Raw genomic sequence first — 15,843 nt, 5'->3', positions numbered from 1 at the left:
ACGGGCGGCGGCGGAGTCACTTCCGGGTATTACGGTAAGCTTACCTACGGTGGCCGGGAAGAGCCCGTCTCCGAGCTGCGGCGCGCAGCACACGTGGTGGGTCGCCTGTAAACGCTTGTTTCTCGCTGCGGGCGGCGACCGCCTGTCCCTGCCGTTTTAGGCTGGAGATGAGTCGGAATACCAACAGCAACGAAGACGACGGCGTTTTCTTTCTTGATGAAGTGCTGAAGAAGCTATATGAGTTTGGTAAGCGTGATTAGGTAGCTCAAAAGCTACTACTGCTACTTTCGGCTAAGCTAGTTTTGCCATTAGCCTGGACATACAGTCGGCATGCCAGATGGTTAAGGGATGCCATGTTTTGTCTACCTTTAGAAAAGATAGCGTATACATTAAGGAGCTCAAATACCACGTGGATCTGGCTGGTAACCCGGTCTTTCCCATTTTGAAAACCTGTACCGGGAGGAGTCTGGTATAGCCATCTGGTCTCTGTTATCAGATGCCTTCACAATTGTATTATAACTGCTAACTTCCATGAAATCATATTGTTTTATTTGCTCATGATTAGTTGTCCTATATGAACAGATAGATGTGAAGTTGATCCATTGTGTGTGTGTGTGTGTGTGTGTGTGTGTGTGTCTTGGGGTTACTGTTTCTTTCTATTTTGTTTTGAGTGGCAGCAGCGTGCAGTCAGTCACGGTGACAGGCTAGTGGCATCATTTTGGCCCCAAGTCAAGATCCAGGCCCTGCTGTTTGTTTTTTATATTGATTTAATTCACTTTATTTAATTCTTCTATATATACCTGCTTGGCTACAGTAAAAGATACTTTGGGTTGAACTGAAGTTGGTAGATGTCTAACTATGAATAAATGTCACCCATGTTTCAATGTATTGTTACAGAAAATGGAGCCGCTTCAGGAAACAAGATCAAGTCTCAGAAGAAGAAAAAACGTAAGCGATGTCAGGAGGAGGAAGAACTAGTCACTGCTGAAGATGTCTGCGGTAATAGTAAAGAGCCCAGAGCAGAGCGTGGTGATAGTAGGCACCACCAGGAAAACGCCAAGACAGTCAGCCCTGCTGCCAAACAAACCAGTATGTATACGGTGGTGATATCCCATATCAGCACACAGATGGGAAATACTGATAATGAGGAAATGCTTATAGTGATTTTCTTTTTTTTTTTATCCTCCAGGTCCTCCCATTCAACCCAAACCCCAGGTTGAGGTGGTCGTATTTCAGGACCCCACCAAAATGAACAGAATCAAGCAGGCACCAGCTTCTGACGTAAATAGCGTAGGCCTACATTCGGTACATTAATTAATTCATTTTAATTAATATATTAGTATATGTCTCTCCTGTCTGTTTTCATGTGTACTCTTCTCTCCTGTCTGATTCTTTCATATTCTCTCTTTTTCCCTCTTATCTCCTCCATCCTCCCCTCAAGCCCCTTCAGCTAAAGGCAAAAGGAAAGGCAAACACAGAGCATCCTGAAGACTTCACCTTGGAAAAGGTGACAGACATTTGCTTAACATACTCCATTACAGGGAAGCAGCAGGTTCCATACCAATAGATCCTAATCAGTGTGTGTGTGTAATTTGTGCGTCTTTGTTTGTGTGTGTGTGTGCGTGTGTGTGTGTGTGTGTGTCTGCCTGTAGGCTCGCCTGGAGGTCCATCGGTTTGGAATCACCGGTTACAAGAAGGAGCAGCAGCGTGTATTTGAACAAGACAGGGCAATCATGCTGGGAGCCAATGTAAGGGAAAACATTCCCACATTCTTCCAAATCTAGTATTGCTTCTAAATCAGGATTTGAATTTTCTAATTAATGTAGTTCGATGTACCGTATGCATCCCTTTGACAGGACGCTAAGGTAATCTTGTCAAGATAATCCCATAAGGTAGTCCTAGGCAACTATTGTGATACTTAAAATGAAATGAGGGGGTAGAAAGGAGGTTGTTTTACAAACCTTAAAGGTGCAAGTCCATGAATACTGGGATGGCATCCAGCGCTTTACCTGTGCCCCCGTCCATAGGGTTAGTGGTTATGTCAGGAAGGACATCCACCGTAAAATTTTGCCAAATCAGTATGCAGATTGACAAGACCATACTGGATCGGTCAAGGCCCGGGTTAACCACGGCCGCCATTGGTGCTGTGCCCTCACAGGGTACCGATGGAAACTGTACAGTCCGCTGTGGTGACCCCTGAGAAACAGGCAAAAAGGCGGAAACATAAAAAGAAGGAAGGTACCATATATGATTCTAATCAGTTCCTGATCACTATTATTCACTGATGTGGATAACAACAACAAATTAAAGTGAGTAAGACAAATTCCTATTGCAAGGTAAAGAATATGCAGCACATTTGCTGACATCTACCTTTTACTTTGTTTCAGTTAGTACCATTCAGCAACTCCTGTTAATACTCACTATACTACTACTATTACTACTCTTAGCTGCTCCTGTTAGGAGTCACCACAGCGAATCATCCGTTTCCATCTCTTCCTGACCTCTGCATCTTCTTCCGTCACACCAGCCACCTGCATTTCCTCCCTCACCATATCCATAAACCTCCTCTTTGGCCTCCCTCTTTTCCTCTTCCCCAGCAGCTCCATATTCAGCATCCTTCTCCCAATATACCCAGCATCTCTCCTCCACACATGTCCAAACCATCTCAATCTTGCCTCTCTTGCTTTGTCAACAAACCGTCCAACCTGAGCTGTCCCTCTAATATACTCGTTCCTTATTCCAACTTTCTGCAACACTCCCAATGAAAATCTTAGCATCTTCAACTTTGCCACCTCCAGTACACCCCCCCCTGCCCCCTTGTTGTTTCATCTGTGCTACCTTCTCCAAACAATATGACATAGCTGGTCTCACTACCATCTTGTAAACCTTCCCTTTAACTCTTGCTGGTATTATTCTGTCACAAATCACTCCTGACACTCTTCTCCACCCACTCCACCCTGCCGGCACTCTCTTCTTCACCTCTCTTCTGCACTGCCCATTACTCTTTGAACATTAGACCCCAAGTATTTAAACTCATCCACCTTCGTCACCTCTACTCCTTGCATCCTCACCATTCCGCTGTCCTCCATCTCATTCAGCATGTGTAATCCATTTTGCTTCTACTGACTTTCATTCCTCCTCTCTCCAGTGCATACCTCCACCTCTCCAGGCTGCACCTGCACCCTACTCTCGCTACAGATCACAATGTCATATGCAAGCATCATAGTCCACAGAGACTCCTGCCTGATCTCATCCGTCAACCTCTCCAGCACCATTGCAAACAAGAAAGGGCTCAGAGCCGATCCTTGATGTAATCCCACCTCCACCTTGAACCCATCTGTCATTCCAACCGCACACCTCACCACTGTCACACTTCCCTCATACATATCCTGCACCACTCCTACATACTTCTCTGCCACTCCTGACTTCCTCACACTGTACCACACCTCCTCTCTCGGCACCCTGTCATATGCTTTCTCTAAATCCACAAAGACACAATGTAACTCCTTCTGGTCTTCTCTATACTTCTCCATCAACATTCTCAAAGCAAACATCACATCTGTGGTGCTCTTTCATGGCATGAAATCATACTGCTGCTCGCTGATCATCACCTCTCCTCTTAACCTAGCTTCTATTACTCTTTCCCATATCTTCATGCTGTGGCTGATCAACTTCATTCCTCTGTATTTGCTACAGTTCTGCACACCACCCTTATTCTTGAAAATCGGTACCAGTATGCTTCTTCTCCACTCCTCAGGCATCCTCTCACTTTCCAAGATTGTGTTAAACAATCTAGTTAAAAACCCCACTGCCATCTCTCCTAAACATCTCCATGCCTCCACAGGTATGTTATCAGGACCAACTGCCTTTCCACTCTTCATCCTCTTCATAGCTGCCCTCACTTCCTCCTTGCTAATCCACCACACTTCCGGATTCACTATCCCCACATCATCCAACCTTCTCTCTCTCTCCTTTTCTTCATTCATCAGCCCCTCAAAGTACTCCTTCCACCTTCTCAACACACTCTCCTCGCTTGTCAGCACATTTCCATCTCTATCCTTGATCACCCTAACTTGCTGCACATCCTTCCCAGCTCGGTCCCTCTGTCTAGCCAATCGGTACAAGTCCTTTTCTCCTTCCTTACTGTCTAACCTCTCATGCAACTCGCCATATGCCTTTGCCTTTGCCACCTCTCTCTTCACTTTACGCTGCATCTCCTTGTACCCCTGTCTACTTTCTTCATCTCTCTGACTATCCCACTTCTTCTTTGCCAACCTCTTCCTCTGTATACTTTGCTGTACCTTGTTATCCCACCACCAAGTCTCCTTGTCTTCCTTCCTCTGTGCTGATGACACACCAAGTATCTTCCTAGCTGTCTCCCTCACTATTTCTGCAGTGCTTGCCCAGCCATACAGCAACTCTTTACTACCAACCGGTGCCTGTCTTAACTCCTGCCTGAACTCCACACAACAGTCTTCCTTCTTCAACTTCCACCATTTTATCTTCGGCTCTGCCTTCACTCTCTTCCTGTTCTTGATCTCCAAATTCATCCTTCAGACCGCCATCCGATGCTGCCTAGCTACGTACTCCTGTCACCATCTTGTGGTCTCCAATCCCTTTCAGATTGCACCTCTTGCATAAGATATAGTCCACCTGTGTGCACCTTCCTCCACTCTTATATGTCACCCTGTGTTCCTCTCTCTTCTTGAAATATGTATTCACCACAGCCATTTCCATCCTTTTCACAAAATCGACCACCATCTGTCCTTCCACATTCCTCTCCTTGACACCATACCTACCCATCACCTCCTCATCACCTCTGTTCCCTTCACCAACATGCCCATTGAAGTCCACTCCAATCAATCACCACTCTCTCCTCCTTGGGTACCCTCTCCACCACGTCGTCCAACTCACTCCAGAATTCTTCTTTCTCTTCCATCTCACACCCAACTTGCGGGGCATATGTGCTGATAACATTCAGCAATACATCCTTCAATTTCCAGCCTCATACTCACACTCTTCACCTCCAACCCACTCTGGAATTACTCCTACTCCATTTCTCCTCCCATCCACACTATGGTAGAAGAGTTTGAACCCACCTCCGATGCTCCTGGTCTTGCTCCCCTTCCACCTGGTCTCTTGCACACACAGTATTTCTACCTTCCTTCTCTCCATCATATCAGACAGCTCTCTCCCTCTACCAGCCATAGTGCCAACATTCAAAGTTCTGACTCTCATCTCCATACTCCTACCCTTCCTCCTCTCATGCTGCCTCTGAAAATGCCTTCCCCCTCTCCTTCTCCTTCGCCCAACAGTAGCATAGTTTCCACCGGCACCCTGCTGGCCAACAGTACCAGTGGCGGTCATTAGTAACCCAGGCCTCGACCGATCCGGTATGGAAATCTGACTTATGATCCGCATATTTGATTTGGCAAAGGTTTTACACCAGATGCCCTTCCTGATGCAACCCTCCCCATTTATCCGGGCTTGTGACCGGCACTAAGAATGCACTGGCTTGTGCATCCTCAATGGCTGAGATAATACTCACTATACTAGCTAGTCATATTATGCTTCAGGAAAGATGAAATAGTACACTGAGAAACTTTTAGATGGATTTACAACACAATATTTTAGAAGAATAATGGGACACAAGTGTTTCTCATCCTCTTCTCAGTAAGCACAATTAGCTACCTTCCGAAGAAGGTCCCAGAAAGTTGAATCAGTTCATCTGGACACAGAGTTTAGGATGCAAAGTTCTAAACTTTGATCCAGATGAACTGATTCAACTTTATGGGATTTCCTTACCTGGAGTATTGAGCATGCATCAAGACCTTTCCGAAAAGTATTTCACAAGCCATATTATATAATGAACACAGCTATACTCCACATGTAGTCCATTTTTAACAGCTGAAAAAGTTTGTTGAACTTTTTAATTCCCTCATTTGATCCTTCATAGGCCCCGAAGAAGGAGTATGTCAACTACCGGGTTCTACAACAGACGATCAAAGAGAAGAAAGATAAAGTTAAGGTGGAGGTTGAACCGGTGAGTTCTGCAACTCTGCACATCATTCGGTCCATAGCCAGTTTATTTGTGTCTAGTTTTTCAGGGTGCCTTTTGCCTGCGACACTAGCCAGTAAATTACTTCCAGATTCTCATTTGTCACTGGTGTTTGACAAAATCTTTGTACAATCCACTGACCTGACTCTGGCCACTTCCCTGCACCACGTAAACTGTCTCAGCATACAAGTAGATACTATCCATGTCCAAAAACAAAATATAATGGAATGGACAAATGTCATTGACTAGTATCATGGAATACTTTTAATGGTGACATGAAGTCCTCTACAATTTCCCATGACCCCGCTAGATCAACAAACCAGTGTATACACCAAATTCTTGAGAATATATCTTAGCTCAGCTCGTGGTGTGTATAAGGTTCATGCCTTGTTGACATCAAAAAATGGTTGCTGGCAAATGTTTTGCTTTTTAAATGCAGACAACACTGCCAGGTCAGCCAAACATAAGTACCTATTTGAATACTTTGCTGTACACCTTGATGGGTGTATGGTAACTGTGTATGATACTGTTAAAAAAAATCCTCGTGTTATATTTTACCCTCTTTGTCATTCAAGTCTTACATTAAGGCTGTTCTTGGTCCTCATTTTCCTATCTTTGCAACGTTGCTAAAATCTGACCAGTTCTTACAATGGTGGATGGTGAAATTTTGGAACAATCATTCATATCTTCTAAACTAGATTATTATGATATTACGATGTTCTTCACTCTGGTTTGCTTTACTCAGCCACTAAACGGTCTTCAGTTCAAAAGGGTACGATCAGAATCCTTAAAAAATTCAGAAAATTATCATATAACTCCTGTTCTGACCTTCCTATTTTGGCTGCCAATACAAGTCAGAGCTGATTTTAAGGAGCACCTCCCTAAATGGACTCACACCATCCTACCTGTCTGATCTTACTGCACCCTACATTCTGACACGCCACCTTCACCCATAAAGTGCTGGCTTCTTAAAAAATCCCCGTTTAATTTTTTTCGCGTTTTTTATTTACAGGCTTTTGAAATCCATATGTGCATAGTACAGAGTGCACGAGATGTTTGTCCATTATTAAAGAGAGACTGACATGCCCTTTCTGAACACATTTGTTAATATTGGGAGTTTGAATCATGACCGAAAATAGGTGTGGTTTTATGAATTCAAAGCTATTGGCTACTGTCTTCCTGGGTGGTTGTTTGGGTGGGGCTCGGTGTTCGCGTGGGTGGGGCAAGATGATAGATAGATAGATAGATAGATAGATAGATAGATAGATAGATAGATCGTATCAAGATTGATAATAAAGTCTCAGCAAAATAACACAAACTCAAGCCAAGTAGCTAGCAGGAGGGGGTGAAAGAACGGCTTCTCCGTGGTTTTATAGCATCTCGCTATGGACACACCCTATATGCAGGTTGACTGGTGTCTACGTATCCACCGGCACAATTTGTCATTGGACGCCATCTACAGTCAATCACAGATCTCTCTGGAGTAGCTGCAGATGCGCTGTTTTGGCCACTGAATTTCTCTGTGGTCACATTCCAACTCGGAACATAGCCTATCAATGGGAATTTTCAGATTTTGATGTCAGTGTCACTTTAAACCATACAATATTCAGTCAACAGACAGGGAGAAAAAAAGATGAAAGGAAAAGGGAGGGTGGCATTTTCCAGTCTAATGGCTGTTCAAAATAAACATGGCCTCTCATCTCATCTCATCTCATCATCATCCGCTTCTCTGGGGTCGGGTCGCGGTGGCAGCCGACTAAGTAGGGCACTCCAGGCGTCCCTCTCCCCAGCAACACCCTGCAGCTCCTCCTGGGGGATCCCAGGGCGTTCCCAGGCCAGATTGGACATGTAGTCCCTCCAGCGAGTCCTGGGTCTACCTCGGGGTCTCCTCCCAGTTGAACGTCCAAAGGAAGGCGCCCAGGAGTAGGGCTGCACGATTATGGCCAAAATGATAATCATTATTTTGATTAATATTGAGATCACGATTATTTATCGCGATTATTCGTTGATTTTAGGGACAACATTTATTTTCTTTTAAAATAATTAACCTGTGTGGTCTTGTGGAAAAAATGACATTTGCAAGCGTCGACTATTCGTTTTAAAATCACCATCGATGTAATGGAATTGTCAGGCTCAAGTACGGCGACATTGTTCTGCTTGACCGTAGGTCAGTGGTAGTCGCAAAGTACTCGACAGCTGTGACATCCCTCTCTATTGCCCCTCGACATTTTGCATACAGCGCAGGTAATGCCACTTTGGAACAATAATTGCGTGAGGGGATCACATATCTTTTGTCCAGTGTGTTGACCATTTTCCTGAAGCCTTCATTGCTCATAGTGTTTATTGGACACACATCTGTGGCTAAATGGCGTGCGACTGCATTGGTTATTTCAGTCTGTCTTTGGGAGCTGGATGGATACGGTGACGAGCTGTACGGGGTTGCTGTTATGGATGTCTGAGTTAACGTTGGACAGGGGCAGGGATTCAGTGAGCTAACATTAGCAACTTTATTCTTCTTGGCCTTCATGCATTCATCGTACTGCAGTTTGTGGTGTTTTTTTTCAGGTGGTTGAAAAGATTAGTTGTGATGCTTTGTGGCTTACACACAACTCTACAGCACTCTTTGCATATGACTTGGTCTTGGTTGACATCACTTGCCCTAAATCCAAAATATTTCCAAGCAAGGGATGATGTTCTGTTTCGAGGAACTAGCTCTTCACCATCTGCTCCAGACATTTGATATTCATTTTGCCCTTACTCGTCTACTCTGGACTGCAGCCGCAACAACCAGAAAAGTTTTGCACAGGCTGCCGCTGCAGGGTTGGTGCTTAAAAGGAACAGCTGTGATTGGTCAGGCAGTTAGTTTAGGAAGTTCTTGAGTTGATATACAGCAGTTCCATGAGCGGAGCATGCATTTTAAACGTCACTATCGCAGTCGATCATGTTCATTTAATTGTGGGAAGCCAAAATTGTGATCACGATTAATATTCAATTAATTGTGTAGCCCTACCCAGGAGGCATTCTAACCAGATGCCTGAACCACCTCACCTGGCTCCTTTCAATGCAAAGGAGCAGTGGCTCTTCTCCGAGTTCCCTCCAGATGTCCACGCTCCTCACCCTATCTCTAAGGCTGAGCCCAGACATCCTACGGAGGAAACTCATTCCAGCTGCTTGTATCCACGATCTCCCCCTTTCGGTCACTACCCAAAGCTCATGGCCATAGGTGAGGGTTGGAATGAAGACTGACTGGTAAACTGAGAGCTTTGCCTTCTGGCTCAGCTCCTTCTTCACCACAACGGTCTGGTACAATGTCCACATTACTCTGAAATAATCAACCAAACACAACATCCTGATTTTTACAAATCATCTTCAGAACTTCCCCGAGTTGTAGTCCCATTGCATAAGCAGCACGTCAGCTGAGAACAGAATGAATAATTGCAACTCGACAACAAAAGCTGTCGGCGGTGCGCTTTATGATAACACAAGCACCTAAGTTTCGTTAAGTATGCCTTTTTGTGCTGGTTTTAGTACAGTTTCTTCTCTTCTGGGTTTTGTAACATGGGATGAAAAAAAACGTTGATTTCAAAGACTATATTGGGATTAAGCACCACTTTTTCATGCAATTGGGCAAAACACTGAAGTGCAAAAAGATAGAATAGGGAACGTTGGCGCGCTGGGGATGCAGATACCCAGGAGGCATTCTAACCAGATGCCTGAACCACCTCACCTGGCTCCTTTCAATGCAAAGGAGCAGTGGCTCTTCTCCGAGTTCCCTCCAGATGTCCACGCTCCTCACCCTATCTCTAAGGCTGAGCCCAGACATCCTACGGAGGAAACTCATTCCAGCTGCTTGTATCCACGATCTCCCCCTTTCGGTCACTACCCAAAGCTCATGGCCATAGGTGAGGGTTGGAATGAAGACTGACTGGTAAACTGAGAGCTTTGCCTTCTGGCTCAGCTCCTTCTTCACCACAACGGTCTGGTACAATGTCCACATTACTGCTGATGCTGCGCCTATCTGCCTATCAATCTCCTGCTCCATCCTACCCTCACTCATGAACAAGACCCTGAGATACTTGAACTGCTTCACTTGAGGCAACAACTCGTCCCAACCCAGAAGGAGCAATCCACCATTTTCCAGTAGAGAACCTTGGCCTCAGATTTGGAGGTGCTGACTCTCATTCCGGCCATTTCACACTCAGCTGCAAACCACCCCAGTGCGAGCTGGAGGTGGCGTTCTGATGAAGCCAACAAAACCACATAATCTGGGAAGAGCAGAGATGCAATTCTGAGGTTCCCAAAACGGACACACTCCTCACCTTGGCTGCAGCTTGAGATCCTGTCCATGAATATCACAAACAGAAGTGGAGACAAGGGACAACCTTGGTGGAGTCAGACACCCACCGAAAATGTGTTTGACTTTGTGCCGAGAATACGGACACAGCTCTCACTCTGGTTATACAAGGACCGGATGGCTTGTAGCAATTGCCCCGGTACCCCATACTCCCACAATGCCCCCCACAGAGTGCCCCAGGGTACACGGTCATAAGCCTTCTCCAAGTTCACAAAACACATGTAGACTGGCTGGTCAAACTCCCATGCCTCCCTTAGCACTTCCGCAAGGGTAAAGAGTTGGTCCATTGTTCCACAGCCAGGACAGAATCCACATTCTTCCCCCTGGATCCGAGGTTCGACAATCGTCCGGAGCCTTCTTTCCAGCACCCTAGAGTAGACTTTCACAGGGAGGCTGAGCAGTGTGATGCCCCAGTAATTGGAGCACACCCTCCAGTGTGCTCCAATACGGTATACATACAATAAACATGACCGGATCGTCTAAAAACCATTGACATGACCTCATCGCCCAACAGCAAGTGAAATTCAGTATATACAAAGTGAATACAACCGTCCATACATTCAGATCTTCTTCAGATATTGTAGAAATTTCACAAAGTTAATTGAAAATCAAATAGTGGAGCCTTCTCCTACTGCTTTCCTCGCTTTTGCAACACTCTTCCTGTATCCATTTGAAAGACAGGTTCTGTTGACATTTTCTTATGGCCTTCTTTGACCAACCCCATGTTGGCTGAACCATTCAGTGTTCACTTGTGTCCTCTTATAGTACACTTTTATCATTCTTTGTGCTTTGTTTTTCTTATTCCTTTAATGTAAAGTGTGGAGACATTTGTGTGATAATGCAAGTAAGCTTGTTGCCAGTTTGAATCAGGCGGTCATTTTTGTTTAGTCTAACCCATTTTTCTGCTCACTCTAGGATCTGAAGAACAAGAAGAAACAAAGTAAACCAAGGTAGGTATGGGTTTAATGTGTGATCTTACTGTGAGCCGGCAGGATTTAGGACCAGAGGAGGTGATCATTGCCTATCAGGATGATAACAGTGAAGACTAAAGCTGTCCTTCAGCTGGAGGAACTGGGTTCAAGCTCCTGTCAGGCCTTGTATAAGATGTTGAATGTCTGACACCTCTGGTGGAGCTAATATTCTGGAGCTGACTTTGCTTTGACATGTGCTTATGGAGGTAGTAAACAAAAGGAGATTTTTCCGTCTATCAAAGCTGGGCTAGTCCGCTTTCTTTCAGTGTTATTTGTGAAAAATGTCATATCCCTTACAGCTATGAGTAATTCAAATGGTCTGAGAGAAAATCAAGGCTCTGTGTTTAACACTGCAGCTATATTCAGGATCTCAAAAATCTCAACTGAGCTCTCCTGGTTGGTTTAGGCCTACCACTCCTTCATCAGATGGGGAGTTCTATGGTGGGGCGGTCCTGCTGCCTGTCAGTCGTTCATATGAACTGCCATTTTGTTGATTTTCTTGTCACTATTGCTCTTTCAGAGGTGGATAGACTAAGTAGCATTCATCTTAATAAGTACAAGTGCTTCATGAACTCGGTGTTGGGGTAACTTAGTTACCGAAAAAAACAATTTTACATGCAAAGATTATAAACAAAAATGTAAGTCTTGTCAGTTAACACCGATCAAACTGAGGCATGTACGTGAAGCTGGTTTGGAGGGAGGGGTTACAAGAGAGAAGGAGGGAGCAAGGGCAAAGGTGGGACTAGATTTCTTGGGGGGGGGGGGGGAGGTTAAGTCAGATTTGCTCGTGACTCCAAAGTCGCCTACAGCATTTTTAGATTGTTAAAAGTGAATTGAAGTTGCTCCCAAGGACAGACCCGCCCCTCCCTGAACGAGACATTATCATATTCTCTGAAATAATCAACCAAACACAACATCCTCATTTTTACAAATCATCTTCAGAACTTCCCCGAGTTGTAGTCCCATTGCATAAGCAGCACGTCAGCTGAGAACAGAATGAATAATTGCAACTCGACAACAAAAGCTGTCGGCGGTGCGCTTTATGATAACACAAGCACCTAAGTTTCGTTAAGTATGCCTTTTTGTGCTGGTTTTAGTACAGTTTCTTCTCTTCTGGGTTTTGTAACATGGGATGAAAAAAAACGTTGATTTCAAAGACTATATTGGGATTAAGCACCACTTTTTCATGCAATTGGGCAAAACACTGAAGTGCAAAAAGATAGAATAGGGAACGTTGGCGCGCTGGGGATGCAGATACACACTCTCATGAATATGTTGTAGACCACCGCTTTGGTTAAAATGCAAGAATGTACAACTAAAAATGTATCTGGTGTAAGACCAGGGGTAAAGAGCCAAATGAATGTTGGGGGGGGGGGGGGCTAGAACTCTCTCGGTAGTTTATAAAGCGTGATTAAAATGGAAATTCCAGGCTTAATTTCGTTCAGGAAATTTAGAGGAAATCTTTGTGTTATGTTTTTTTTTAAACATGAGGAGTTTTGTAGCTCATACCAACGCCTTTCAAACATACCTGCTCAACTTTTTCAACCAGGGCCAAGAAGAAGGCATCGTCTGGGTCGGGCTCCACGTCTTCAGCTCAGATGGGGCGCTTCAAGGACGGCATGCTCATCCTCAGCTCGAAGGAGATCCAGAAAATCAAACGTTCTCGCAAATAAGTCTGGTGTTCAGCTCAGACAACAACAGACCGGAGGCAAGGCAGAAGGTGGAAAAAATAAATGAAATGTCCGAGACTTAAATACTGCAATGTATCCAGACGTCCTGTAGAAGAACTGGACAGGAATACTGAAGATTAGCACTAGAACGACTAAGGCGGTCGTTTTGGCCGTGTTGGATTTTCAAAGTTTAATAACTTTGTGAAGCAAAAAAAAAAAAAGATACAGACCTGCCGCTCCCTGAATGCTCCTAAAATTGCATATATTTGCATTAAAATTAGTTATGGATCAATTGCACGAAAAAAGTTATAAGATCTAGCTAAAACGACCATGAGCGGTCATTTTCACCGCTCGTAATTTGCACGTGATTGTGCGCGTCATGTCAGTATTTATGACGTGTGTTGGTGGCGTCATTTCCTTCGTGAAGTTCATTAGTCTGTTCTGGAAACACACTAGCGTCCTCCAGTGCAGAGAAATAGTCTAAACTTGATTGCCAACATGTCTGGTTACAGACGCACCATGACTACCACCGAGGCGTTGCAGTATTTACAGGCGTTGGACAGCGGCCATTTTAAATTGTTTGAAAAACAGTATTATAGTTGTTTAAATGTTAATTTTGGTGTCAGTTTCATAACAGACATACTAACATATGTAATGCATTAATATCTCAGTTGGGTATTTATCTTGACAGAATATAGAGTTTAAAACCCAGTGGTCATTTTGACTGCCCATGGTCGTTTTAGGTAGGAGTGAAATCCCGGTCGTTCTAGTGTGAAGTGGGCACTACACTATTACTACACCTGTGCAGCCAAACGTTTCTCAGTGAAATGTGGAGGTTGTGAATGACTGCTAAGATCAACTTTTTTTTTTTAATTATTATTATTATTCTCCAAAATGGAGTCCTGACTCCACAGGTAACACTTCCAACACCAAATCAACAGACAGTCAAATCTTGTACCATCAAATGTTTTTTTATTTTACAAAGGAACAGAAAATACAACTGATTTTTTTTTTTCTTTCGCCATGTGAGGTTCAGAAAATGATGCAGAAAGTGTTTTTGTTATATACAAACAAACCACAGCCGTACAAAGCTTGTACATCTGGCAGTGGAAGGGACGACGGCGACTGTAGAAACTGAACAGGATGCAGACGAATTGGTCCTGACCGTTGCACAACGTGACGCAAGACTTGTTATGGCGGTACACACACACACATTCATGAGGAAAGACGGCAGCTCACCAGAGGATATCAAAGCTGGTGCACTTCTGCACGTACCGCCCGTGTCATTGTTCACTCGCTTTATTTTGAGTTGTGTCTCAGGCGTGAACATGACAGACACAAAGCGAGGCGGTCTTACGGCGGTGTTCTCTGGGGGGAGCGGACTAAGAGGATTTGATGTGGGAAATAAAGGAACATAATTTGGCAGTGTGAAGCTGCATTAAGGTCGCAATTCTCACAGTGTGTCCTCCCGAGACGGTCTTCATACACGCGGAGGAAAAACTAAACAGAAGTGTACTAAGTGGTTATGTAAGATGGATTTTATATAACGTAAGGTGATTATTCAGTTTTAGGAATAATCGTTAAGCTGTTTGACGCAATCCATGAGTGGCGTTTGACCTTTGCACTATGAATAAGTGAGAACATGTAACGAACAAATAAAAACAATTGTCTTGTAAATATATTGTGTTTTCTGTAATTACAAATATTATCTGTGCCTAACCAGACAGCTGACAGCATGGACGTGCTCATTGTTCAGCCTCACATCTTTTGTTTTCAGGGTTACAATAATGACTTGTGATGTTCAGGTTTGGATGGAGACGGTGAGGTTGGGGGGGAGGGAGCATGCCCAACAAACACGAGAACGTCACAAGGACACACTGTCGTGTGCATAACTACCCAGGTTCATCTGTGTGATATTCTGAGAGCAGCAGATGATTCATGCTGTCTGTGTAGCTGCCACGTCTGGAGATGTTCTGATGTCCATGAGCTGAGGTGGAGATACACCAGTAAGGTTTCTGTGTACACTCCACAGACAAACCTGTGTCGCTGCACTATGAGGATCCTTCCATTAAAGTGTATTCTGCCTGGGATAGTGAGTAAAAGCCAGTTGGTGTATCACAATGGATGAAATCTGGTTTTTGTTACAGAGGTCCAGGTGGTGGAGTGTGGAGAAGCAGGCAGATGGGTGGTGGGTGGTAACAGGGTGACCCCCTTTCACCCATTTCATTGTTAGCATTCCTTTGACTAGTTATTAGATCTTTCTTCTTCCCTGGAAGACAAAAAGATCGTAGACTGTAGATACGGTTTGTCTTGGTGTGACGGTGAGCTGCAGCAGAGACCTGGTTTCATGTGCCAGGCCGGTGCTGGTATCTCAGGGTCCACCTCCTCCCGGCTTCTTCTAACACTCATCAACAGGTTTGACTTCACAAAGGTAACAGCTATGCTGAAAATGTTACCTTTGTATTCATTCATATATTAGTAATACTAAATCTGACCCCAAATACCCCCTGCCCATTGAAACCAAAAGGCAAAAATTGAAGTTTTGATCGATAAAATCAAGAGACGATGTTTGCAATCAAAACAAAAGGGGAACAAAATCCGACAGTGTCCTGGTACCGCAATGCTTCAATCTAAACAGAATTACTTCAATAATCCTTAAAAAAGAATCAAACAAAACTATTCATTCGTGTACTCTTCAGTAGCTTCGGAGAAAGGGACCTCGGTTCAACAGGAACACGTCTCGTCTCACGTGGTCCCACGTGAACGTATTCACAGTTTAAGGGGAGTGTT

At 44.3% G+C, this 15,843-nt stretch overlaps 1 protein-coding gene across 2 annotated transcripts; it reads left to right on the top strand.

The window, feature by feature from the left end:
• Window positions 1–50: 50 nt before the first annotated feature.
• c15h1orf131 (chromosome 15 C1orf131 homolog) lies at window positions 51–14,720 on the top strand. Of its 2 annotated transcripts, none has more exons than XM_056294792.1 (8): window positions 51–246; window positions 898–1,089; window positions 1,190–1,290; window positions 1,442–1,507; window positions 1,653–1,748; window positions 5,957–6,043; window positions 11,328–11,362; window positions 12,933–14,720. In XM_056294792.1, exons 1-8 carry the CDS (start codon window positions 168–170, stop codon window positions 13,054–13,056), a joined length of 780 nt encoding a protein of 259 aa, XP_056150767.1. In that variant the 5' UTR covers window positions 51–167; the 3' UTR covers window positions 13,057–14,720. The 2 variants fall into 2 exon arrangements, with proteins under 2 accessions (XP_056150767.1, XP_056150766.1); XM_056294791.1 differs by having other exon boundaries at window positions 1,190–1,305.
• Window positions 14,721–15,843: the final 1,123 nt, after the last annotated feature.

This window comes from Lampris incognitus, chromosome 15 (genome assembly GCF_029633865.1).
Source record: "Lampris incognitus isolate fLamInc1 chromosome 15, fLamInc1.hap2, whole genome shotgun sequence".
Classification (NCBI taxonomy): Eukaryota; Metazoa; Chordata; class Actinopteri; order Lampriformes; family Lampridae; genus Lampris; species Lampris incognitus.
This window is presented reverse-complemented; position numbering and strand designations above follow the sequence as displayed.